This window comes from Photinus pyralis, unplaced genomic scaffold (genome assembly GCF_008802855.1).
Source record: "Photinus pyralis isolate 1611_PpyrPB1 unplaced genomic scaffold, Ppyr1.3 Ppyr1.4_LG9, whole genome shotgun sequence".
NCBI classification, from domain to species: Eukaryota; Metazoa; Arthropoda; class Insecta; order Coleoptera; family Lampyridae; genus Photinus; species Photinus pyralis.
In genome coordinates this window covers 9,796,955-9,820,582 of record NW_022170878.1, presented here as the reverse complement: position 1 = coordinate 9,820,582, position 23,628 = coordinate 9,796,955, and the positions used below count along the sequence as shown (strand labels likewise).

The 23,628-nt window shown below is 43.9% G+C and overlaps 4 protein-coding genes across 8 annotated transcripts; 3 read left to right on the top strand and 1 right to left on the bottom strand.

Moving 5' to 3' along the window:
• Nucleotides 1-1,420: 1,420 nt before the first annotated feature.
• On the top strand, nt 1,421-6,067 carry LOC116181396 (intraflagellar transport protein 88 homolog). 2 transcript variants are annotated; one of them, XM_031501759.1, is made up of 8 exons: nt 1,421-2,753; nt 2,804-2,901; nt 2,943-3,136; nt 3,503-4,148; nt 4,203-4,350; nt 4,483-4,676; nt 4,726-5,719; nt 5,771-6,067. In XM_031501759.1, the coding sequence occupies exons 1-8, from the start codon at nt 2,633-2,635 to the stop codon at nt 5,890-5,892; spliced, it is 2,517 nt and encodes an 838-aa protein (XP_031357619.1). In that variant the 5' UTR covers nt 1,421-2,632; the 3' UTR covers nt 5,893-6,067. The 2 variants fall into 2 exon arrangements, with proteins under 2 accessions (XP_031357619.1, XP_031357617.1); XM_031501757.1 differs by having other exon boundaries at nt 4,203-4,676.
• Nucleotides 6,068-7,024: 957 nt separating this feature from the next.
• LOC116180589 (hypoxia-inducible factor 1-alpha inhibitor-like) lies at nt 7,025-8,364 on the top strand. The gene is made up of 4 exons (XM_031500664.1): nt 7,025-7,277; nt 7,324-7,863; nt 7,908-8,078; nt 8,131-8,364. The coding sequence occupies exons 1-4, from the start codon at nt 7,158-7,160 to the stop codon at nt 8,281-8,283; spliced, it is 984 nt and encodes a 327-aa protein (XP_031356524.1). The 5' UTR covers nt 7,025-7,157; the 3' UTR covers nt 8,284-8,364.
• Nucleotides 8,365-8,473: 109 nt separating this feature from the next.
• On the top strand, nt 8,474-21,735 carry LOC116180590 (clavesin-2-like). 4 transcript variants are annotated; one of them, XM_031500667.1, is made up of 6 exons: nt 12,204-12,869; nt 12,924-13,031; nt 18,646-19,056; nt 19,110-19,303; nt 19,353-19,469; nt 21,113-21,735. In XM_031500667.1, exons 3-6 carry the CDS (start codon nt 18,648-18,650, stop codon nt 21,359-21,361), a joined length of 969 nt encoding a protein of 322 aa, XP_031356527.1. In that variant the 5' UTR covers nt 12,204-12,869; nt 12,924-13,031; nt 18,646-18,647; the 3' UTR covers nt 21,362-21,735. The 4 variants fall into 4 exon arrangements, with proteins under 4 accessions (XP_031356528.1, XP_031356527.1, XP_031356525.1 ...); XM_031500665.1 differs by having other exon boundaries at nt 12,204-12,873; XM_031500666.1 differs by having other exon boundaries at nt 12,204-12,873; nt 12,921-13,031.
• LOC116180592 lies at nt 20,952-22,089 on the bottom strand. Its single transcript, XM_031500669.1, has 4 exons — nt 21,964-22,089; nt 21,759-21,920; nt 21,578-21,709; nt 20,952-21,483 (listed from the first exon to the last, which is right to left on the bottom strand). Exons 1-4 carry the CDS (start codon nt 21,989-21,991, stop codon nt 21,431-21,433), a joined length of 375 nt encoding a protein of 124 aa, XP_031356529.1. The 5' UTR covers nt 21,992-22,089; the 3' UTR covers nt 20,952-21,430.
• Between the last annotated feature and the right edge of the window lie 1,539 nt (nt 22,090-23,628).

The window sequence follows — 23,628 nt, the reverse complement described above, 5'->3', positions numbered from 1 at the left end:
ACATTGCATCATCAAAATCTTTACGTTGGTGGTGCGGAATTACGCTTTAAGGGCGAACATGTTCTCCTGATAATCAAATTCTAATCAAACCTTCTAGTGCATTAACAAAACCTTGATGTACGAGTACGAAATTATATTTTAAGGGTGAACATGTTCTCCTGATGAACAAATTCTGACCTAAACCTCTATTCTTGGCAAAATGTTGACGTGTGCGGTGCGAAATTATGCTTTTAACAGTGAACGTGTTCTCCTGATAATCAAATTCTGATCAAAACTTACATTGCAGCATAAAAATCTTGACGTTGGTGGTACGGAATTATGATTTAAGGACGAACATGTTCTCCTGGTAATCAAATTCTAATCAAAACTTCTACTGCATTAACAAAACCTTGATGTACGAGTACGAAATTATGTTTTTAAGGGTGAACATGTTCTCCTGATAAACAAATTCTGACTAAACCTCTATTTTTGGCAAAATGTTGACGTGTGTGGTACGAAATTATCCTTTTAAGAGTGAACGTGTTCTCCTGATAATCAAATTCGGATCCAAACTTACATTGCAGCATAAAAATCTTGACGTTGGTGGTACGGAATTATGCTTTAAGGGCGAACATGTTCTCCTGGTAATCAAATTCTAATCGAAACTTCTACTGCATTAACAAAACCTTGATGTACGAGTAAGAAATTATATTTTAAGGGTGAACATGTTCTCCTGATAATCAACTTTTGACCTAAACCTCTACTTTTAGCAAATTGTTGACGTGTGTGGTACGAAGTTATCCTTTTAAGAGTGAACATGTTCTCCTGATAATCAAATTCTGACCTAAACTTCTACTCTCAGCAAAATCTTGACGTGTGTGGTACTAAATTATCCGAGAAAATTTGGTGTAGTCGATTTTTGGTAAAAAAAAGGAAGGTTATACACTCCCTTTTTTTGAGCCCCGAAAAAAAAATTGTCTCAGATCGACCCGGAAAAAAAATTTCTTATAGAATGTGGCCTGTAAAATCCATCATTTCAAACAGTTCCAAGATTGGGCTACTAGTTCAAAAGTTACAGCTTTTTGAATTTTCTTTCGAAATTGGTTTCTAGTCTATAACTTTTGATTGAGAAGTCCGATCGAAAAAGTACGAATTGTTTTGAATTCTACGCACCCAAATTAATAAGAAAAAGTGTGTTCCCGAGAAATTTTGGTGTAGTCGATTTTTGGTGAAAAAGGAAGGTTATATACTGCCTTTTTTTGAGCCCCGAAAAAAAAATTGTCTGAGATCGACCGGAAAAAAAATTTTCTTATACAATGTGGCCTGTAGAATCCATAATTTCAAACAGTTCCAAGATTGGGCTACTAGTTCAAAAGTTACAGCTCTTTGAATTTTCTTTCGAAATTGGTTTCTAGTCTATAACTTTTGATTGAGAAGTCTGATCGAAAAAGTACGATTTAAGAATGAACATGTTCTCCTGATAATCAAGTCCTGAGTTAAAATCTAAAATCGCGGGAGGACCCCATCAAATCTTCCGCCTCTGAGGTGTATTCCAACCCCCGGTGTTACACTTTCCCCAAAAATGCTTATCGATGGTCCTCCTTAAAACATCATGAAAGAAGTGAACGTTTTTGTAAAAAATCTAGGGGGGGGGGGGGAATCCTCCAGCACAATGGAACAACTATCTCACATTTATGGTAATTTTCGCGGAATGACCATCAAATCATCCTCTGCTGGGGGGTATTCGCGTATTCCACACCTCCCGGTGCTACGCTTTCCCCAAAAATGCGATAGCCCTCTTTAAAAAATGTCATGATAGAAATGAAACTGAGAAAAAGCATCAATTGCATTAACAAGACCTGACGTATGCAGTACGAATCTATCCTTTTCAGTATGACCATGTTCTCCTGATAATCAATTTCATCTAAACCTCCACTGCATCGAGAAAAAGGAAATAAATGATTGAGGAAGACCACGTATTATGTTCCCGTACACATTTTCTTTTCTAAATAAATCAGGATCGCAGAAACCCCAAGAAAATATAAACAGACGATAATTTATTGACAAACTCCTCGATTATTAATTCTGTTCTAATTAATTTTTTGAGAATATTAGGATGACAGGAACTCAAAAAATGGAATAATCCTCCTCTAATACCGATTTGTTCTCTTTAGAAAGAACTTATTAGGATCACAGAAACATAAGTTTATTTAAGGTGTAAATGATGGAACGTATGTATGGCGAATCGTTTGATATCAAATTCTTTATTAATAATCATATCAGACAACTGATGTATTACGAATTTCTGGGTAGTCCCTTCTAAATAATCATGCCATGATCTCCGGCGTGTTCTTTAAAAAATTGTGCTAGAATCGCAGGTACGCCAGGAGGTGGAAATATGAATTAATTCGACAAACGTACGTTACGTTTTGGTTCTTACACAGGTATTAGGATTACAGGTCGTTCACGCTTTCTCCACTCTTGTGATAATTAACTAATTGACGTATCAGGATCACAGACCAGTATAAAATAAGTCGCCTATACAACAGTCACAGTTACAATTGTCGTACGGCTAACCACCGTTCACTCTAAAATTTGGCGCCGTTGCTTGGCAACCGACTGTTTGTATTCCACCCTAATCAACCTGTCCAAAATGCTTGAAATGGAAGAGGAGGACTTACAGTTGCTCTTCAGAAAGCCCAGCAATGGCCCGATTTCCAAGGAGGAATCCTTCCGGCGGATGCTCGCGACGGCCGACGCGTCGCGCAAGCCAGGTGCGAGGGTTGCGTCTCTTTAACAGTTTCTTCTGCGACGTCGGTTTCAGGTTTACGTTTGGGAACGGGGATGCGACTCGGAACGAGTATGCGACTGGGCACCTCCATGCGTTTGGGCACACCGCAGGCCATAGGAACGTCTTCTGGGGTTCGTATACCTCGCGGATTTCTGCTCATTCGTCGACTTAGTTTCACAGACTCGGAACGGGAATGATGCCCTTAACGGCGTACCGTCCGATCACCGGCTTCCGTCCGAACACCGGCAGCGACGTCAACCGACCAATGACCGCCGTACGCGGCGCCGGTTACTCGTCACAGAACAAAGTGTTCGACCCCTTAAATCAGGGGTACTCGTACAGTTTGGAACTGCCGAGGGACGAGTCGTAAGTGCCTAAATTTTGCTGTACCCTACGGGCATTGTGCTCTTATGGATTTTTGAGTTGTTCAAATCGAAATTGGCGTTTCTTGCACTTAGTTCAGAAAATTCGAACTTTTAGTACAATTTCAAGTGAACCGAAGGGGATTTCCTGAAGTTCATGAATCTCCCCTTGGGCTCGCTGTCCAGGAAAGTACTTTGGAAACGATGGACGTACCACCAGGGGGCCAGGGAGGTATTGAATACTCCTCAGGAAAAAAGACTTCGAATGATCGAAGCTTCTTTTGACTAAGGAGCATTTCATACCTTATTTGAAATTTAAGAAGTTGAATGCTTGAAAAAGAGGCGGGTGATTTAAATGTCAAACTTGCAGACCGGAAGAGAAGGTGCGCGTGCAAGAACGAAAAATAATGCAACTGGTGGAGGAGTCGTGCAACGCGCACAACGAGGGCAACTACCGACAGGCGCTCGACAGGGCGAAGGAGGCGTCGAATAAGGAACGCAACTTGATCCGCATGCAGGAGCAGGCGGGCCTGGGTGACAGTCACAACATGGACCTCACCTACACCGTCCTCTTCACCTTAGCCAACCAGTACGCCTGCAACGAGCTTTACACCGAAGCGCTCAACACCTATCAGCTCATTATCAAGAACCGAATGTTCTCCAACGCTCACCGTCTCAAAATAAACATGGGCAACATCTACTACAAGCAGGGGCAGTACCAGCAGGCGATCAAAATGTATCGCATGGCGTTGGACCAGGTGCCGTCAAGCCAGAAGAATCTGAGAATCAAGATCATGCACAACATCGGGATGGTTTTCGTGCGCATGGGACAGTGGGACGAGGCCGTCGCCAGCTTGGAGTACATCATGAACGAGCAGGCCAGCCACCGCGCCGGCTTGCACCTGATACTGTGCTGCGTCGCGCTCGAAGACGTGGACAGGATGAAAAATGCCTTCAATCTCCTCCTTTCAGTTCCGTTGGACTTGGAGGACGAGGAGAAGTACAACCACGTGCAGGTTTCGCCCCCTTCCCCCTTCCCACCACAACCCGGTGCGATTTTATACTTTTAGGAAGATCCAAACGATCGCCTGCTGGCCGGAGCTATCCGAAATGACGATCTGCACGCGTACGAGAAGAAGACGAGGGCCGATGCGGAATTTTGCGTTTTGACCGCCGCTAAACTAATCGCCCCGCTTATCGAGAATAGCTTCAGTGAAGGTACAGTTCCCTTTCCGAGTTCCCCCACCCTTAATCTTTCCGATCCTTTACGAATCTTCTCGAATTCTTTCCGAGCTCGTTCGTGTGCGGATTCTGGGGCTGCGCCGCCTTCCCTCACTTCTCTCTTTACAGGCTACGACTGGTGCGTTTCGGTCGTGAAAAATTCCGAATACGCCCGACTAGCCGGCGACTTGGAGATCAACAAGGCGGTGATGTTCCTGAAGCAGAGACAGGTCGGCGACGCGATCGACACCCTCAAGGCCTTCGGGAACGAGTCGAACATCGGCAGCAACGCCGCCATCAACCTCAGCTTCATCTATTTCCAGGTGAGTAGGTTCCCGGCCCGTGGGATCTCGTGCGTGTCCTCGGTTGTAGCAGAAGGACTACGAGAACGCGGAAAAGTACGGGCAAATAGTGAAGAGCGTCGATAACTACAACGCGGCCGGTTTCGTCAATCTGGGCGCGTGCTACATGGTGAAGAGCGAGCTGGAGCAGGCGAAAAGCTACTTTATGAGCGCGCTCGATTTGGATCCGTCGTGCTTCGAGGCGCTCTACAACTTGGGGTTGGTGATGAAGCAACAGGGCCACTACGACGACGCTCTCGAGTGCTTTCAGAAGTTTTCGGGTTCGCTCTCGCTACTGCCGGAGATCGTTTACCAGACGGCTTGCATTTTTGAGGGGCTTGGCGATTTCGAGGCGGCATCGGAGGCGTACCAGCAACTGCTCGGCTTGTTACCGACGGATTCGAGTATTTTACAAAAACTGGGCGAGCTGCACGACCACGAGGGCGACAAACAGCAGGCGCATCACTATCATCTCGAGTCGTTCCGCTACAATCCCTCGAACCTGTCGGTGATCGAGTGGCTCGGCTCGTACTACATCGAAATGCAGGTCGTCGAGAAGGCCCTGATTTACTTCGAGAAAGCGAAGCTAATGCAGCCGAACGAGGCGAAGTGGCACATGATGGTTGCCGGCTGCCATCGACGGACCGGTAACTTGCACAAGGCGCTGAAACTCTACCAGGATATCCACAAGCGGTTCCCGGACAACACCGAGTGCCTTAAATTTTTAATCAGGCTCTGCAACGACCTGGGGCTGCGAGAGTCGCAGGACTACATTTTGGAGCTGAAGAAGCTCGAAAAGTCGAAGGAGGTCAGAGATCGGGTCGGCAGCAGTCGTCCGGGTTCGCGCAGGACGAACAGCGGGCTTTCGTCACGGGCCGGTTCGGGATTCAGTCCGGTTCCCGAACACGTTCGTTTGGCCACACCGTTCGAGTCGGGCAACAGAAGCGGCAGCTTCCGATCGTCGCGTTTGTCTCAACTCCACAACAGCGCCGGAAGTGCGGATTCGGGTTTCGTACAGCCCGTCGGTACGTTGGTACCACGAGCAGGCGGAGGAGATTTTACCGTTTTTTTTCCAGACGCAAGTTACAGCGATCCTTTGGGCCCGCTTCCGGTGAGGCCCCGTACGGGAGCAGGCAAACCAATTGATTTTGAGGACTTCGGTGATGAGCAACTCGGTGATGACTTGTTACCACAGTGAATGTTAGTTTAATTCGTTTTAAGGCACATTCTGATCACTTAGGTAAAATAAAGACACAAAATCAAGTTTTTTTCTTCTTCTAAATATTCTCGCGAACTTTCTCGAACGTTTAACAATCAAGATTTTTCATAATCTTGCCGTGTTCTTCCCGAATTTGTGTATTATTTCCATGTGGGCGGCCTCGACCAACCTAACCCACTATACACTTAAAAATTCGAGTTCGCAGTAGATTCCACGATTCGAGGCGAGTTTCCTGGATCTATCTCAACTTTCCTGAACATCTTGAATTTCCCGCATTCTTCCTGACCAGCTCTAAATCTCTCCGAATTTTTCGGAACCTTTTAACTTCTGAATATTCCCGAACTTCCATTATTCTTCCTGAATTCTCCCTTCTTCTATGCTTCCGACACCTTCCGAACATGTCTTTAAATGCTCGGATGTCACCGAACAACTTTAGTTTTCTTCAATTCCCCTTTTTTCTTCCTAACTGTATTTTCCTTCTTCAATATCTCCAACGATGCTTCTGAATCTTCCGAATCGTTTCCCGCATCTTCCTTAATATTCCTAAGTTGAATGGAATACTCCTAGTTTTTCTAAATGTGCTTTTGGCGAGTGTTAAATAACCCCCAGACCCCACGCTGCTACATTCTCCTTCAAAAACGTCTGCCCCACCACTTGCATGAACACTTTTCGGCAAAACGCTATCAAACGTAGCACCGGGGATCTGGGGGTATGGAATACCTCCGGCATACCAAGAGTCTATTTATACGAATGGTTTCATGGTGATAATGATGATTGTAGGGAAAGGGCCATTGGATTTTTGGGGGGTATTGGCCCTAGCTCCCCGGTGTTACATTATCCACCAAACCCGTCTGCCCCACCACTTTCATTACGCAGTTTTCGGCAAGACGGCTTCAGACGGGCAGGTCTGGGGGGTATGGAATATGCCCTTCACCTAAAAATCATCTGCCTAAGACTATCGTCACGTTTCTTGGGACTTACTTGACCATCATCTCTCTTACCGCCCCTAGCTCTGGAGGGTACGGAATACTAACTGAAGTAAATGAGATAAAGTTCTTAATTGTCGATACACCCTGTATAGTAAGTTTGATTATTTCTTGTTTGTGTCTCCGGTATCGCTCTCATAACCTAAAAATTTCCGTGAAATTTTCCTGTATCAGCAAAAAAAATTGTGTCTTCGCGTACTTTAACAGAAGATTGTGAAATAATTAACTCCATGGTCTATTTGTATTTATTCCAAGATAATGGCAATGGATAATAAAGGTTGGAACGCTAGCCAGCTAAGGAACTGCGACCTGCAGTTCGATGAGATCCCCCGATTGCATCACAACGATCCAAAAGTCGACGAGCTCATGTCCGAAAACGTAAGCTCTCGCAGATCAACGAGAGATTGACTTGTACCTTTTCCAGAAACCGGTAGTCGTCTTGGGCTCAAACCTTGCAAAGAGCGCCGAGAAATGGGACCTCGACTACCTCGAAAGGCACATGGGAGAGAGCGACTTTACCGTCTTCCAATCGAAGAGTCACAAATTCAAGTATTACGACGACAAAAAGGTCACGAGCGGCGACGGTTTCGTACCGCCGACGAAAAAGCTGGACATGAAACTGCCGGAGTTTATCAAGCGGCTGAGGGCGTGGAAGAAGGGTGAGGATCGCTTGTATCTGCAGCAGGGTTTGAATAACACGGTTGGGCCGGCGATCGTTCACGACTTCCTGAATTTCGACTGGAATTTCTGCACGGGCAAGCAGTCGAAGCACAACTGGGGCTCGCTCACCTCCAATCTAATGCTGATCGGAATGGAGGGCAACGTCACGCCTTGCCATTACGACGAGCAGGAAAATTTGTTCGCGCAGGTTCACGGATTTAAACGCTGCATCTTGTTTCCGCCCGATCAGTTCGAATGTCTCTATCCTCACCCGGTGCATCACCCGCACGATCGCCAGAGCATGGTAAGAGCAAGGCTTTCAAGGGCGTTCTCCTTAAACAATTACAGGTGGACTTCGACAGGCCCGATTATAACAAGTTCCCCAAGTTTCGACAGGCGAAAGGTTTCGAGACGGTCGTCGGTCCCGGCGAAGTTCTATACATACCGATGTACTGGTGGCATCACGTCGAATCTTTGATGCAGGGGTCGTATACGGTTTCGGTTAACTTTTGGTATAAGGCAAGGGGAGCACTTTGGTAATGAGAGAGGAGTAATTGGGGAAGTGTTTCAGGGAGGACCGGTTTCAGTTAGTTACCCGCTTAAGGGGCATCAGAAGGTGGCTGTAATGAGAAACGTGGAAAAAATGTTACTAGATGTGCTACAAGATCCAAAAGAAATTCCAGTGTTATTGCGCGCAATGGTTTTGGGTCGTTATACTGAATAATCTTTGCGTTTTTTATTTATTGTTTTATTTATATTTATACGGTCGGCCGTGGCTTTGTACAGAATGAATTTTTTAACTTGCGTTGTTTATCATTTGTTCTCACAGGGGCTAGCATTTCCTAGGATGTTCCCGATGCAAAAAGTAGTCTAGACTAAGTAGAAGTCGGGCACCATGCGCCATCTTGGATCGTGTGACGTCAGAAGGTAATGACCTTGGTAAGGGAGATTTGATTACGGAACTAATCTGGCGGTGCAATGTCGTGGTCTCGGCTACGCCGTGATGGAGTCTTGGGTCGGCCGGATTCGTTGCGAAATGTTCTCTTGTAGCGAGGTGGTGCGGGCGAGATGGAGGGTCTAGTGGTGGCGGTGCTGGTCGTAGGGCACACCTTCACCTGTTCTATGTCTCACTTGATGAAGTATGCGTTTGTACTTGCGTGGGTGATTATTCGATATGGCCCCTTCCATTTTCGCTGGAATTCTCCCGTTGCGAGGTATCTGGTTTTCTCCATTACTTCCTCCTGGACCCCTGGTTGGTCCGAAGTTCGTGTACTTGGATTGGTTGCGGTGCACCTTGACCGATGGGACCTGCTGGAACTTGAATCGCATGCCGTTTTCCCCTTGTCTCCCTGGTGACGTTTTTTTCTCGTCCGGGGGGCGAAGAGGAAGAGCTTCCTGTCCCATATCTGTGGGGTCTCCGCATCGAGGTGTTTGTGTCACCCCTTCTCGATTTCCTGGTTCAGTCTCTCCACTGGGTTGGCTTGGGGGTGGAAGATGAGTGTCGTCCCAGTGGTGATACCACCAGTGTCGGCGAGTGCGGCATCCCAGGTGCCGGAGGTGAATTGTGGGCCGTTATCGGAAGCTATCGCCCTTGGAGACCCGGATCGCCGGAATACTTCAGTCTCCTGTCGGTTGATTACGAAGTCGGTGGTGGTTAACCGGAGAGAGAAGGCTTCTTCTCAAATGTCCGTCACTACCAGTATGAACCGTATACTGATCCCAAGGGTCTATCAAGCCGACACTGAAAACGTTGACTTACCTTATATTTACCGTTGGCAACACTGAAAAAAAAACTACGAATAGAGCCATCTACCTTTCAAGTCGAAATGATGGCGTTTCGCGGCCCTTTTGAATTTGGCTGGCAGTCGGCTCGATATGGGTGGCACGAATGAATTCCTACGTTGTGTAATCGGTTCTTGTATGTGGGGACGTGAGACATAATCGGGAAGGGAATTAAATAAAAGACCGAACTTTTGTGCGTAAGAAATGACAAGAACAAATAAATATATTACGCACACAACAAGAGAATACCAGGGAAACCTTCTACGGGACAAAAACCCCGGCATAGGCCACACAAATACATGAAATAAATCATCATCGATTTCCCAGATGTGAGATATGGTCTCAATTGGTCGACGGAAATCACCTTCCATGGCTTCCAGGCTTCCTGAATGGTCCCTTGGTATATCCCCTCAACATTTATGATTCAACCAGACTTGAAAACCCAGCAAGTTCTTTTTGCGATTTCCAAGAAGACGCTGGAGACGTGCTAAACGTAACCGGCCAGGAATGCTGGCCGTGTTTCTATGATGACCCGAATGTCACCTTTCAGTACTTCGACGAGGAAAGAGTATACAAGACTGCCTAAATCTGGAATTCAGTCAATGAGAAGAGGCCTTTCAAGAAGAGGGAGAACGACGGAGTACGCTGTGCACCGCAGCGTCACCAACGATTAGGCACCAAGGAATTAGACGATCTATTCCGAGGTGTTATACAAGAGTGCTAGTCCGCGAGGGCCATCCACGTCGTGTTGGTCCCAAAGAAGGGTGTAACTTTTCGTCGGTGTGTCGACTACCACCGCTTATTAACGAAGATCGTCTAAGTGTTGTTCAAATGTTGCACGAATACTCCGTCAAAACCCGCACGAAACCGGTCCATCAAACGCACGAACGCCGCGGGCGCATTGCGCAGCCCGAAAGGCATCCTCGAAAATCGAAAAGTTCGTACCCCATGCCCCGTTTGGACGAACTACTACAATTTTCTAAGTGCACGTTGCGATGTCGGTCAGAAGGTGCTGCAGCGCATCTTTTAAGTAAAGCAGCGAAAGGGTTTAGGTACTTCCAAATTGGAGCCCAAGCGAGATGGGCCGTATATTATCACAAAAATGGTGACACCTACAAGTTACGAGCTTGCAACTTGCACAGGTGCAGTTAAACCCCAATAGATCATCCCCTGAAACTGATCTTTTCTAGAAGTCGATAATTTTTACCACCCGCACGTTAGTAAGGGAGGTGTTGCATTGTGGTAAAAAAAAACCTTCCACTTTTTTGACGGAAATACACGAACCAAACAAAATTTTGATGATCTTGGTATCTCTGTCGGTCTGTCTGTTGTAACCGTTTTATTTTCTTCAATAGAAGCATTATTATTGTTCCCGGTATATTTACCGGTTGAATGATCCTCGTAACATTTGTAACCTTGGAATTTTAAACACGCAACTTCTAGCGCGAAATTTTACGGTGCCGCGATTTGTCGTTATCGATGGTTCCTCTTTTGTTCGTCAGCTGTGACAGAGTGCACTCGATTTTAACAGCAAAACGCATAGAATTTTAATTGCCGCCATCCATTAATATTTGGTGATTAAATTCGGTTAATTGTGGATTCTTGATCAATTTGTGGATTGGAATTCCACCCCATGACTCCAGTAGGAGGATATAGTTGAGTTATTCTTCTTCATTGTAAGTACGCCATTTGCATTTAGGTAATCTGCTTTTGACCTACATCTTCGGTAGGTTTAATACGATTTTCTATCGACGATTATTGCACGTTCATCTATAAGTAGCCTTCTTATTTATGCACATTGTAAGGTTCTCTACGAAGAGGGTTACCTTTAATTTTTTTCTAGGGTTTTTAATTTTGGTTCAAATTTTGGATTCCACGTTCAAGGCTATTGTCATTTATGGTACCAGTTCAAGGATCAGTTCCAATTCCATCTTAAGCGTAATTCCGGATACGTTTTACATACGCATGTGTGTAACCTTGAAGTCAAGTCACCATCTGTGCACGAACGAACAACACCGTTTGACGGCCTTTCGATTTACTGATAAGGGAGCCGCCACTTGCTGAAACCTTGATAACAAGATTCGATTCACAACCAGGAAACAACTTCCATAACTTTTTAACGTATTAATCAATAATTATATGTTTGCCCCTTCAGTGTTATCTCACCTTTAATTAACTTGTTATCTTCAGTATTTCTATTGATAATCTTGCGACCTCTGTAAAGTTATGATCAAATATAATGTTATCCGAAGAGTAAAAGTTTACTACGAGTAAGGCGATGCCCTTCAGGCATTGTGCAGTTCATTGCATTCCGAGTTTTGCGGCTTGGTAGTTTGCATTTATTGCAGATTTTATGGAAATCCCGGACCTGAGCTCACTTCCCTGGATGACGTCTCCTTGTAAATGAAGGTAAGCGTTGCCTTTCTTATGTATTACTTGTATTTGGTCATATATGTACGCAATCTTGATTGGGGGTTAATCAAACTGGTATCTGTCAATTGTAAAGTTAAGTTACTAAGATTTTTGTGTGTGACGTGACTTATAATTTTGATATTTGAGTATTTTTGTGTACGCTAAACCATCGTGGAGTTTGATTTGAGATACGCGAATAAACCAGTATGTACAGGGTGATTCAAAATTGAGTGCTTAAGGGGGTATTTATCAGCCAAAAATACGAAATTCTTTTCATTTAATCGTTTCGTTTTCTAGATACAGGGTGTAAAAGTTTAAAAAAATCGGTTTTTTATCAATTATTCAAAAACCTTTCAGCCGACTCAAATAAATTTTGGTAGGCTTACTTGTCGTCATAAGGGCCTTCTTTTGGTGGGAGTAAAATAAATAAAAACCGATTTTTTTTAAAGACTTTCATACCCTGTAAAGAGAAAACGAAGCAAGTTAAGACATACGTTACGTCCTTAAAATCTTTGCACTTAAACTTGAATCACTCTGTATTTTGATCCCCTCTCCTCAATTTCATATGGGGAGTGGTAAGCTCGATTTCCAAAATTCGATGACTGGATCGAAATCTGTTTTCCAGAAAATAGGTAAATAGATATAGTTCTTGGTGTAGAGGTCCAATCCCTAAAATTGTGGTAGTTTTGGATTCTACAGGCCGAAATCTATACGAAAAGGTCCTCTTCTTGTCGATTCTCGTTGATATAGCAGAGAGTATACCCTTAAATCTAAATTCCGTCAAAAATTGATGGCCTCGACCAAAGAGGTACAATCGAGGAACTGCGTTCGCGTTAGATTTTTTAAATGCCGTGCGAATGAAACGCACTTTGCAATTACGCAATGTGTCCGTATCATATGATTAAGATTTTCACCTTATGCCGATCGCACTCAAATAATTATGTAGGTCAACCGATCGATTACCCATTTATGAAAAGTAATAACAAACGCAACAACAAATTACCGACACGTCAGCTTTACATAACAAAATAAGCGATTTCCGTAACGAATGAGAGCTGTAAAGGCTTCCGGAAAATTTGCAACATTTAAACAAAGTGAAGCAACAATGCAGGATAAGTGGGTAGGTATATTAATTAATTTTCGAATCTTATAGTCGACTTCCTCAAGCAGGTATGGTTAGATAACTTCCCTTCTACCTTACCACCAGACGAGTGCCATGGAGAGCGTCCGAGACTTCCACCTTTAGTAGTTTTTGGGATTTCTCTCGGATAAGAATAGGTGAGCGAATTTTAATCTCAAAGTTTAAGGCCAATGTTGATTTTTTTTTTTAAAATTCGATGCGAAAGAATGCGGGGAAATTAGCACGTAAGTGTTACAAGTGTTTTTAAACAAGAACTTTCATTTGGACAACCGGTATGTAGTTTATGCATCTGCTCTTTCCGCCTTTGACTCGGCATGTGAAAGTTCAAATGGCAAGTCGCTTTCTTGTCTTCAATTACGAAATTGTTTGATCAGAAGAAACGGTTACGCCGATTTGCCCTTACTCAATCAATTTTCAAACGATTAGGAATTTTAATTGCACTCTTCTGAAGCATCGCGTCTCGTTCACTGATCAGGTTCAATGAAACGTAAAAAAATTCGACTCGAAGGACCATAAAGTTTGTCACGCTACCGCCATTTGATCTCTTATACAACTTTTTTCAGCTTCACGTACTTCCGAAACGCTACTTTTTCACCCAACCCCTCATTTGCATAATTTAGGACAACCTCGTAAATAAAACATTAATCAAATATTTTTCAAATTCTTATTCATTAATCTCGAAAAACTAAACTGTTTATGTATACATCTTAGTTGAATGGCCCAATTTTGTTCATTCTGAATTAATTTCAAAGTAACGACTAAGGAAGTGCAATAAAACAGACTTGGGACAAGAATGCGTCCCAGGGGAACTCCTTTGACAACGTCGACTAGGCACGATAAAAGATGTGGTTTAACGCTCGGTGTCCCCGCGATAGAACTTTCGGTCCCTCGGGCAATGCGTTTCTTAGTATCACTTTAATCGAGGAAATGATCAAATATACCCTTAGGTGCTGGAAAAGGTTACGGTCTTACAAATATTACAAAATTTGACATTCTGCCATCGGTTCAGTCAGGTTTTAGAGGAAGCTACGTCGCTATTAGATGCCACTGACGATGGTTATCCGTCGGCTTGACTTCATCATCAAATTTTGTGTAGTCTTCTGCATTATGTGGGGTTTGAAATGAAAGGACTCAACAAACCATAGAAAGTCGGAAAGACAGGGACGTACCTCAAGGTTCCATACCAGGTCCGCTATTATTCGTAATTTATACGCGCCAAGAAAATTGAATGACCCTTTCCCGACAACCACCATGGAACCGTCCGTATACTCATATCAATAAACTCCTTGTATACTGGAGGGTATTCCATACCCCCCAGACCCCCCCGGTGGTATGTTCGATGGCGTTTCATCGAAAACTGGAGTGAGAGTGAGCAGGCAGACGGTTTTGAGGGAGAAAACAATACCGGGGGGTCTGAGGGACATGGAAAACCGCCCAGGAAAAGGAAAATTAAATGACCCTTTCCCGACAAGCACCATGGAGCCGTCCGTATACTCATATCAATAAACTCCTTGTATACTGGGGGGTATTCCATACCCCCCAGACCCCCCGGAGGTACGTTCGATGACGTTTCACCGTAAACTGGAGTGAGAGTGAACAGGCAGACGGTTTTGAGGGAGAAAACAACACCGAGGGGTCTGAGGGACATGGAAAATCGCCCAGGAAAAGGAAAATTGAATGACCCTTGCCCGACAAGCACCATGGAACCGTCCGTATACTCATATCAATAAACTCCTTGTATACTGGGGGGTATTCCATACCCCCCAGACCCCCCCGGTGGTATGTTCGATGGCGTTTCATCGAAAACTGGAGTGAGAGTGAGCAGGCAGACGGTTTTGAGGGAGAAAACAACACCGGGGGGGTCTGAGGGACATGGAAAACCGCCCAGGAAAAGGAAAATTGAATGACCCTTGCCCGACAAGCACCATGGAACCCTCCGGATACTCATATCAATAAACTCCTTGTATACTGGGGGGTATTCCATACCCCCCAGACCCCCCGGTGGTACGTTCGATGACGTTTCACCGAAAACTGGAGTGAGAGTGACCAGGTAGAGGGAGAAAACAACCCCGGGGGGGTCTGAGGGGCATGGAAAACCGCCCAGGAAAAGGAAAATTGAATGACCCTTTCCCGACAACCACCATGGAACCGTCCGTATACTCATATCAATAAACTCCTTGCATACTGGAGGGTATTCCATACCCCCCAGAGCCCCCGGTGGTACGTTCGATGACGTTTCACCGAAAACTGGAGTGAGAGTGGTCAGGCAGACGGTTTTGAGGGAAAAAGCAACACAGGAGGGTCTGAGGGGTATGGAAAACCGCGCAGTAACAAGAAAATTGAATGACCCTTTCTCGACAAGCCCCATGGAACCGTCCGTATACTCATATCAATAAACTCCTTGCATACTGGGGGGTATTCCATACCCGCCGGTGGTACGTTCGATGACGTTTCACCGAAAACTGGAGTGAGAGTGAGCAGGCAGACGGTTCTGAGGGAGAAAGCAACACCGGGGGATCTGAGGGACATGGACAACCGCCCAGGAAAAGGAAAATTAAATGACCCTTGCCCGACAAGCACCATGGAACCGTCCGTATACTCATATCAATAAACTCCTTGTATACTGGGGGGGTATTCCATACCCCCCAGACCCGCCGGTGGTACGTTCGATGACGTTTCACCGAAAACTGGAGTGAGAGTGAGCAGACAGGTTTTGAGAGAGAAAACAACACCGGGGGATCTGAGGGACATAGAAAACCGCCCAGGAAAAGGAAAATTAAATGACCCTTTCCCGACAAGCACCGTGAAACCGTCCGTATACTCATATCAATATACTCCTTGTATACTGGGGGGTATTCCATACCCCCCAGACCCCCCGGTGGTACGTTCGATGACGTTTCACCGAAAACTGGAGTGCTGGAGAAAACAACACCGGGGGGTCTGAGGGACATGGAAAACCGCCCAGGAAAAGGAAAATTAAATGACCCTTTCAAGCAAGCATTCCGTCCGTATCAATAAAACTCTTGTATACTGGGGGGTATTCCATACCCCCCAGACCCCCCGGTGGTACGTTCGATGACGTTTCACCGAAAACTGGAGTGAGAGTGAGCAGGCAGACGGTTTCGTGGGAGAAAACAACACCGCGGGGTCTGGAGGGGCACTTTAAGAATGGAACGTTTTATAAAAGAGGCTCACTAGTCCTACAATCGAACTACACAAATTTAGAAAGACGTAAAGCTCTCGAAATCGTTGTAGAGAGCACTAAGGGCGCCTAAAAAACTCTGTAAAACTTCCCTAACGGCTTCCGGCGATCCCTAATGCTCTTTACGGAAGTTCCAAAGCCTATGACTCTTTTGAGAGCTTAAGACATTTAGGTATACGGTTTTGGATCAGTCGTTGCGCGATTTAATGAAGATGGCGACAGTTGCTGGGATTCGATTATAGTTCGTGGTAGCTTTAGCTTTTTTTGTAGCTTTAGGAATTGTGTCCGTAATTGAACCTATACAACTTTGATCACGTTTAATTGTTTTCTGCAATAATTCAACGGTTCGTTTGGATCTCCCGTAAATAAAAGCGACTTCGTGCAACTTTTGATGTCGATCGCCGTAGACGGCACCCAATACCACTTCAAAATCGCTTTCGCTGAAATATTTCGTGTATATTGTTTTCTTTTGCCCAAATATCTGTAGCTTGGCATAAATGTGCTGACGTTGGTAATTTGAATTACGAAATTGTATAAATCCCATCTTGGCAGCTTATTGCCTTTGGTGTTAATAAGAATCTTGCTGTTACTTACGTGGAACGATAAAAGATGGTTGATGGATGGGCTGGGAATTTATAACTGCTCTAGAACGTCATAGTTTCTGTGAATGCTGTAGAATTTGCTAATCCTAATTTATTTTCCAGTCGAACAAATTCTTAGCAACAGTCCTTATGTTTAAATAATTTGGGACTTTTAATTTTGATTTATTAACAATTTGTGCCTGTACACTCTTCTACGTTAAAAAAAAGCCTCCAAGATCGATTATAAGTTTCAAAAATGTGTAATTAAGTACATTAATAGTCGCATATGAAAGCTGCCACACGATTTCAAGTGTCCTAGAGATTCTCCAATAATCGCTTCAATGGATTTTACAGCTATTATAGAGAATTTAAAAGCTCTAATACCCCTGAAAATGCCAAAACTTGACCGTACCCACACAAAATATTGGCATTGCTGAAATTCTAATTTTACAATTAATGAAACTTTACCAGCAAACAAAAACTTGAATTAATTATCTTTAACCATTTTACCGGCAGCCGTTTTGTTCGCAAATTTGTTGCATTTCATATAAACAAATGGAATGCACAACTTTGATTAATAAACGAGTTTTTTACGTAACTTGCCACCACAAATGTGGCACAATTGGATGTTTTTGCACCCTGGACCCAAACCCCCTCGTGGTAACAATTAATTTAAACGCGAAACACCTTAATCCAAATAAGCACCGAAACGGGAAAAGGTTCGCTTCCTTATTATTAATATTCACGTTTGAAAGTTATAGTAACCGTCCGATCGTGTCTTTCGGCTTACACCAGGCGCGATATTAATTTACTTCTGCTCGTAGCGAATTTTGAAGGCACTCACGTTCGTTAAACTTGTTAAAAATAGAGGCACTGTCTCCAGTTGTGAGTACACCGATTCCTTACTCACTGCGAGTATACGGCCTGTTTTGCGCGACCTATCAAATCTTTCGTGTTCAAAATATATAAATTTGCACGGAAAATTTGGCTTTGACGTAGGGCTCAACTGGCATAGATTCTCCTCGAAAATTTTCGTTAGAATCCATCTCTCCCACCAGATTTTTACTTAAGTATCAATCTAAATGCGAAACGGGCTCGACGCAAACAACGCGTCCGCGCAGTTTTTTTCTCACTCCCCGTAGCGACGATTTCTAGAGCCGGCAACACTGTAACGTTTCGACTCTTATCTTATCGTAACGCGCCTTATTTCTCGAAACATAAGTTCTGGTTTGTGCCGAACTCGCCGTCGACTCGCTCGGAACTGCTTTTCGGACCATTGCCCTCTATTGACGAGAAACGTATACTCTCCCGATTGAGTCAAAGGCGAGTTTGTAAGAAGTAGACTCGTCCATTCAAAGCCCATCGACTCTGCCATGGTTTGTGCCGAACTCGCCTTCAGCTCGCTCGGCACTGCTAATGAAAGAGAGGCGTTTTGAAGTATATTTCTGCTAATACCGATTGAGTCAAAGGCGAGTATGGAATAAGTACTCATCTTATAAAAGCCCATCGCTGGGCGAGGCATTTTTAATCGTTACCTTCAATTAGTGAGAGAAGTCTTTATCTCAACCGATTGAGTTGAAGGCGAGTTTGAAAGAAGTAGTCTCGTCCATTCAAAGCTCATCGACTCTGCCATGATGCGTGCCAAACTCGCCTCTGACTCGCTCGGCACTTATTTTCAGAGCATTACTATATATTGACGAGAAACGTATACTCTCTCGATTGAGTCAAAGGCGAGTTTGGAAGAAGTAGACTCCTCCATTCACAGATCATCGACTTAGCCATGGTGTGTGCCGAACTCGTCTTCGCCTCGCTCGGTAGGTACTGCTTTTCTTTACTCGATTGAGCCGAAGACGAGTTTGGAAAAGTAAACTCATTGAATCTGTCATGGTTTTTCAAACCATAACCTTAATTGATGAGACATCACTGATGCCGATGGACTCGAAGTCGATTATCTTTTGTTTCTTACAGAAATGACCACAGCACACCTGATTATACCAAGCCAACCGGAAAAAGGCGAGGTAACCGAAAGGCAAAGGAACTTCGTGCTGAAAGTCGCCGCGAAGGAACTGAAGGAGGACGAGCAGACGCGCGAGCAATGCCTGGCCCGCCTGAGAGAGTGGATACACCAAAATCGCGACATACAGGGTTGCATCCTGGACGACAGGTTTCTCCTGCGCTTCCTTCGCTCGAAGAAGTTCAGCCTCCACATGACCCAGCAGATGGTGCTCAAATACCTCAACCTGCGCAAGTGCTTCAGCCATATCTGCTCCGGTTTGGACTGGAAGGACGAGAGATTCTTGCGGCTCCTGAACGAGGGGTACACCTTTCCGAGCCCGTTTAGGGATAAGAACGGCAGGAGGGTGGTCCTGACAGTACTGAGTAAGTGTCTTCGTCGTGGTCGCTTCCACATCGTCAATTTTATCTGTTCGTAGAGAAGTTTAACACTTCACTGTTCACAAGCACCGACATGGCGCGTGCGCATACGATAACTTATGAGACAATGATGGACGACGAGGAGACTCAGGTTTTGGGTTTCAACCACGTGATCGACATCGCAGGCGCCTCACCTTCGATAATTACGATGTGGCCGCCGAACGAGTTCGCCACTTTGGTTAAATGGGCGGATGTAAGTGCCTTAGATGACTCATCATCGGTACTGATCGAGAGTGTTTTAGCAATCGTTTCCGATGAGGCATAAGGAAATCAACGTAGTTCACTTGCCGTCCATGTTTAAATATGTCTACGATTTTGCTGCTTCTCGAGTTAGCCAAAAGATAAGGGATAGGACTAAGGTAAGTGCTTCCTCTAGTTTTCTCTCTTCCGTTGCTTCACGATTTCTTCAATGATTTCTTCTTTGTCGTCTGTATTCATCGCTCTCACCTCTCCCCCTTGCTTTCTTCTCATACTCCCCCTCTGCCACATTGGCCATTTTTCACATTTTTTCACACAATGCTCATATCGTCCTTCCCGCGCCTACCTCTTCTTCTTCTCAGCTTCACCTCTCCTCAAATCCGGACTCCTTTTCACGTTTGTTAATAACTCCTTCATGTTCTTCTTCTCAGCTTCACCTCTCCTCAAATCCGGACTCCTTTTCACGTTTGTTAATAACTCCTTCATGTACTCTTCGCACTTCTACGCGTTGCGCTCCCTCAATTCGTCTTCCCCTCCTCTTTTGGTATCCATACATGTTCACATTTAATTAAAGCCCTCAAAAATTGGGCACACACACGTAACTTTTTTTGAAGAAATTTCAATCTTCGGTCATTTCCTTCCCTGGGGAAAATATTGTAGGAGCGGACGAGGTTATGAGAAGGGGGGGGGGGTGTTTTGACAGGTATTATTCGCAATATTTTGTTTCTAATGGTATCCACACATGTTTACCTTAAGTACAGCCCTCAAACATTGGACACACACACGTTACTTTTTTGAAAAGAATTTCAATCTTGTCATTTCCTCAGGAAAATACTGTAGGAGCGCACGAGGTTTTGAGGGGGGGGGGAGGTGTTTTGACAGGTATTATTCGCAATATTTTGTTTGTAATGGTATCCATACATGTTTTCCTTTAAGTAAACGTCACTTTTTTGAAAATAATTTCAATCTTGTCTCATTTCCTCAGCAAAATATTGTAGAAGCGAACGGGGCTATTGGGGAGGAGGGGGGGGGGGTTGACAGATATTTTTCGCAATATTTTGTTCCTAATGGTGTCCACACACGTTTACTTTTAAATAGAGCCGTACAAAGTTGGACACCAACAGGTCACTTCAATCTCCTGTCGTTTCCTCAGGAAAATACTGTAGGAGCGCACGAGGTTTTGAGGGGGGGGGGAGGTGTTTTGACAGGTATTATTCGCAATATTTTGTTTGTAATGGTATCCATACATGTTTACCTTTAAGTAAACGTCACTTTTTTGAAAATAATTACAATCTTGTCTCATTTCCTCAGCAAAATATTGTAGAAGCGAACGGGGCTATTGGGGAGGAGGGGGGGGGGGTTGACAGATATTTTTCGCAATATTTTGTTCCTAATGGTATCCACACATGTTTATCATTAAGTACAGCCCTCACAACTTGGGCACACACACGTTACTTTTTTGAAAAGAATTTCAAACTTCTGTCATTTCCTCAGGAAAATATTGTAGGAGCGAACGAGAGACTATGGGGGGAGGGGGTGTTTTGACAGGTATTATTCACAATATTTAGTTTCTAATGGTATCCACACATGTGCTAAGCCATCAAGAATTGGTCACACACATGTCACTTTTTTGAAAAACTCAGGAAGGTATACAAAATATTATTAATGTCCACCAATTACATCCTTTAAATGAAACCCCTGCAATTTTCTAAAGTACATCCTGTTGATGCGACCAATTCTGCATCTATTGCACAGGGCGCTTCAAAAGTTTCTAGACTCTAATTCGATTTTGTCCAAATTGCAGTTTCACGACACGCTGGCCGACCTGCACAAGGTGCTCGACCCGCCCACCTTGCCGTCCGAATACGGTGGAATAATGTCCACGAACGAAATGATCGAGCTGTGGAAGGAGGAACTGATCAACAAGCGAGATCGCCTGCTTTCCTACGACCGGATGAACTTGCTAAGCGATCAGGGGATCATTCGACGAAGAACGAAGATTAACGACGCGGACAGTTTGAACGGTAGCTTTAGACGGTTACACGTAGACTAACTTTTTGTACCTATATTATTTTTTTGTAAGTTTCTCTTTGACATGCCACTAGTATACACCACATTAGCGCTAAGACCAGCCGTGGAGCCGTCCAAAAAAGGATCTTATCTTAGTTACCAAATCTGAAAGCGTAGCGCCTTTAGGTTTAAGGACACCGGTGTACAGGGTGTAACAGACCAGTATATCAACCTAACCTGTTACACCCTGTATACTTACAATTTATTATGCCCGTAGAAATAGGTTTCTTTTCAGTTATTTCAGCGTCATTAACCTCTATATTTCTTAGTTTATGGTGGGGAATGGCGAGATCAGTTTTGATAGCACGTGTGTATAGTGTAGTTTCATAACCTGAAAAATAAATATATTTGAAAAAAGCGATGTTTGATTGGCTGCCAACTTTCAGCGTATAGCAGGTAAATTCCGATGGCGCATCCGGTACAGAACACGATCACCAGGCACACGATGAAGAAGTTGCGCACCCATGCCGACTGGGTGTAACGCAACAGTGGGGTCGTTTCTTCGCCCAAGTCACTTTGGATGCTGTGATCTGGATCTGGAACTGGAAAGGGTTGCAATTTCGAACGCCACGTGAACATACGTACCTATCACAGTCGTCAACGAGTCTGCCATTTGAATCTCGATTTAGCTATCGTCATAAATATTCCATTTTGGCAACTGTTCAGCGCTGTACGTCTGACTTGGTGTTCTAGCTAGTTTTAAAAATAACACGCGATACAAACTAGACGTTCCAAAGGGGGGGGGGGGGGAGATAAGATAATCGCTGAATTAACTTGCGCGTTATCTGCACTTCATAAACAAAAGAAAGCGAAAAGGTCATCGGACAAGGTAGGTATTTTGGGCAGAATATCAACAACAGCGCTAGGGTCATTTCTTAATCACAGTCACCTCTGTGAGGATTACTAAAAATGGAATGTTTATAAACAGCCTTTGAAACGTCGTAATAACCGGTCGTAAATAATATCGAATAAGACTTATTGTTAGCATAATCCTCACCCCTGAGATGCGTATTTGCCCCCTCGTTCGTGATATTACAGACTTTTGAGTAGTAGGGCTAATAACGTAGGAGTAAGATGCGGAGAAGGTTGTGAAAGGGATGCGAACTCCAGTTGAAAGAAGAGAAGGGTGAAAGCATGGACGTTGAAGGAGGGGATGGAGAGAGAGACCTTTGAAACAGGTACCGGAATATTAGGGAGAATTGCATTTAAAATAGTGTGAAAGGAGAAACCGGCGACTCATCTTAAAAATTATCCAGATGAAGCGAAGGGTTTTAACTATAATTTTAGCAATCCTGACCATCCGATATTACTGGAAACGGATGTTCTAATTATGATGTGGTGAACGATGGCGATGCCGATATTAATTTGAAGCAAGTGGGAGTGAACAAGTTGAATCTAGTTTGGTTTAATGAAGATGGTACAGCTTCTAATTCACGATCTAGAACTTCTCCCTCTTCCAAACGACTTCCTCCTAACAATAAAACAGCAAAAATGTTCATTGCGTTAAATAAAAAATAGAAATATACTGGTGACCTAGTGCCCGTGTAGTTTATTTAATGCACCAAAATATATAATTATTTTACAAGAGTTTTTGTTTTCAAACACCCACAAAATCGAAATAAGGTCTATGGAATATTAACAAAAACATAAAAAACCTAAATTACAAGTAATTAAAAAAAGCGTAGTTCTCCTGGTGGCCAGAAAAAATTAACATAAGTTAATAACAGGTGTATTACGAACAGAAGGACATCCTCTTGCATTATATTCTCCTGGTAGAGAATTTGCAAATATATAAACCGAAATAAAGCTTTGAAATATCTCTCATAGTGATAGAAAAAAACCTCTTCGCTCATTATGATCTCCTAGTAACAAGAAAACTTTTACGTAATTTTGTCAAGTAACAGGTGCGATACGGACGGAAAGACTTCCTCGTGTAGTACATTCTTCTGATACAGAATTGGAAAAAGTTTAATTCGAAATAAAGCATTGAATTAATACTCATATAGTGATAGAAAAATACCTCATCGTTCACTATGTTCTCCTAGTAGCAAGAAACAATTTACCTAAGTTGGTCGACAAAGAACAGGCGGTGTAGCATTAGGAAAAGAATCACCTCCTCGCACATTATATGCTCCTGATACAAAATGGCAAATTTTTAAATTGAATGAAAGCTTTGAAATATTTCTGACAGAGATAGAAAAAGATCTCTTCGTACATTATGTTCTCCTAGTAGCACGACACCTTTTACAT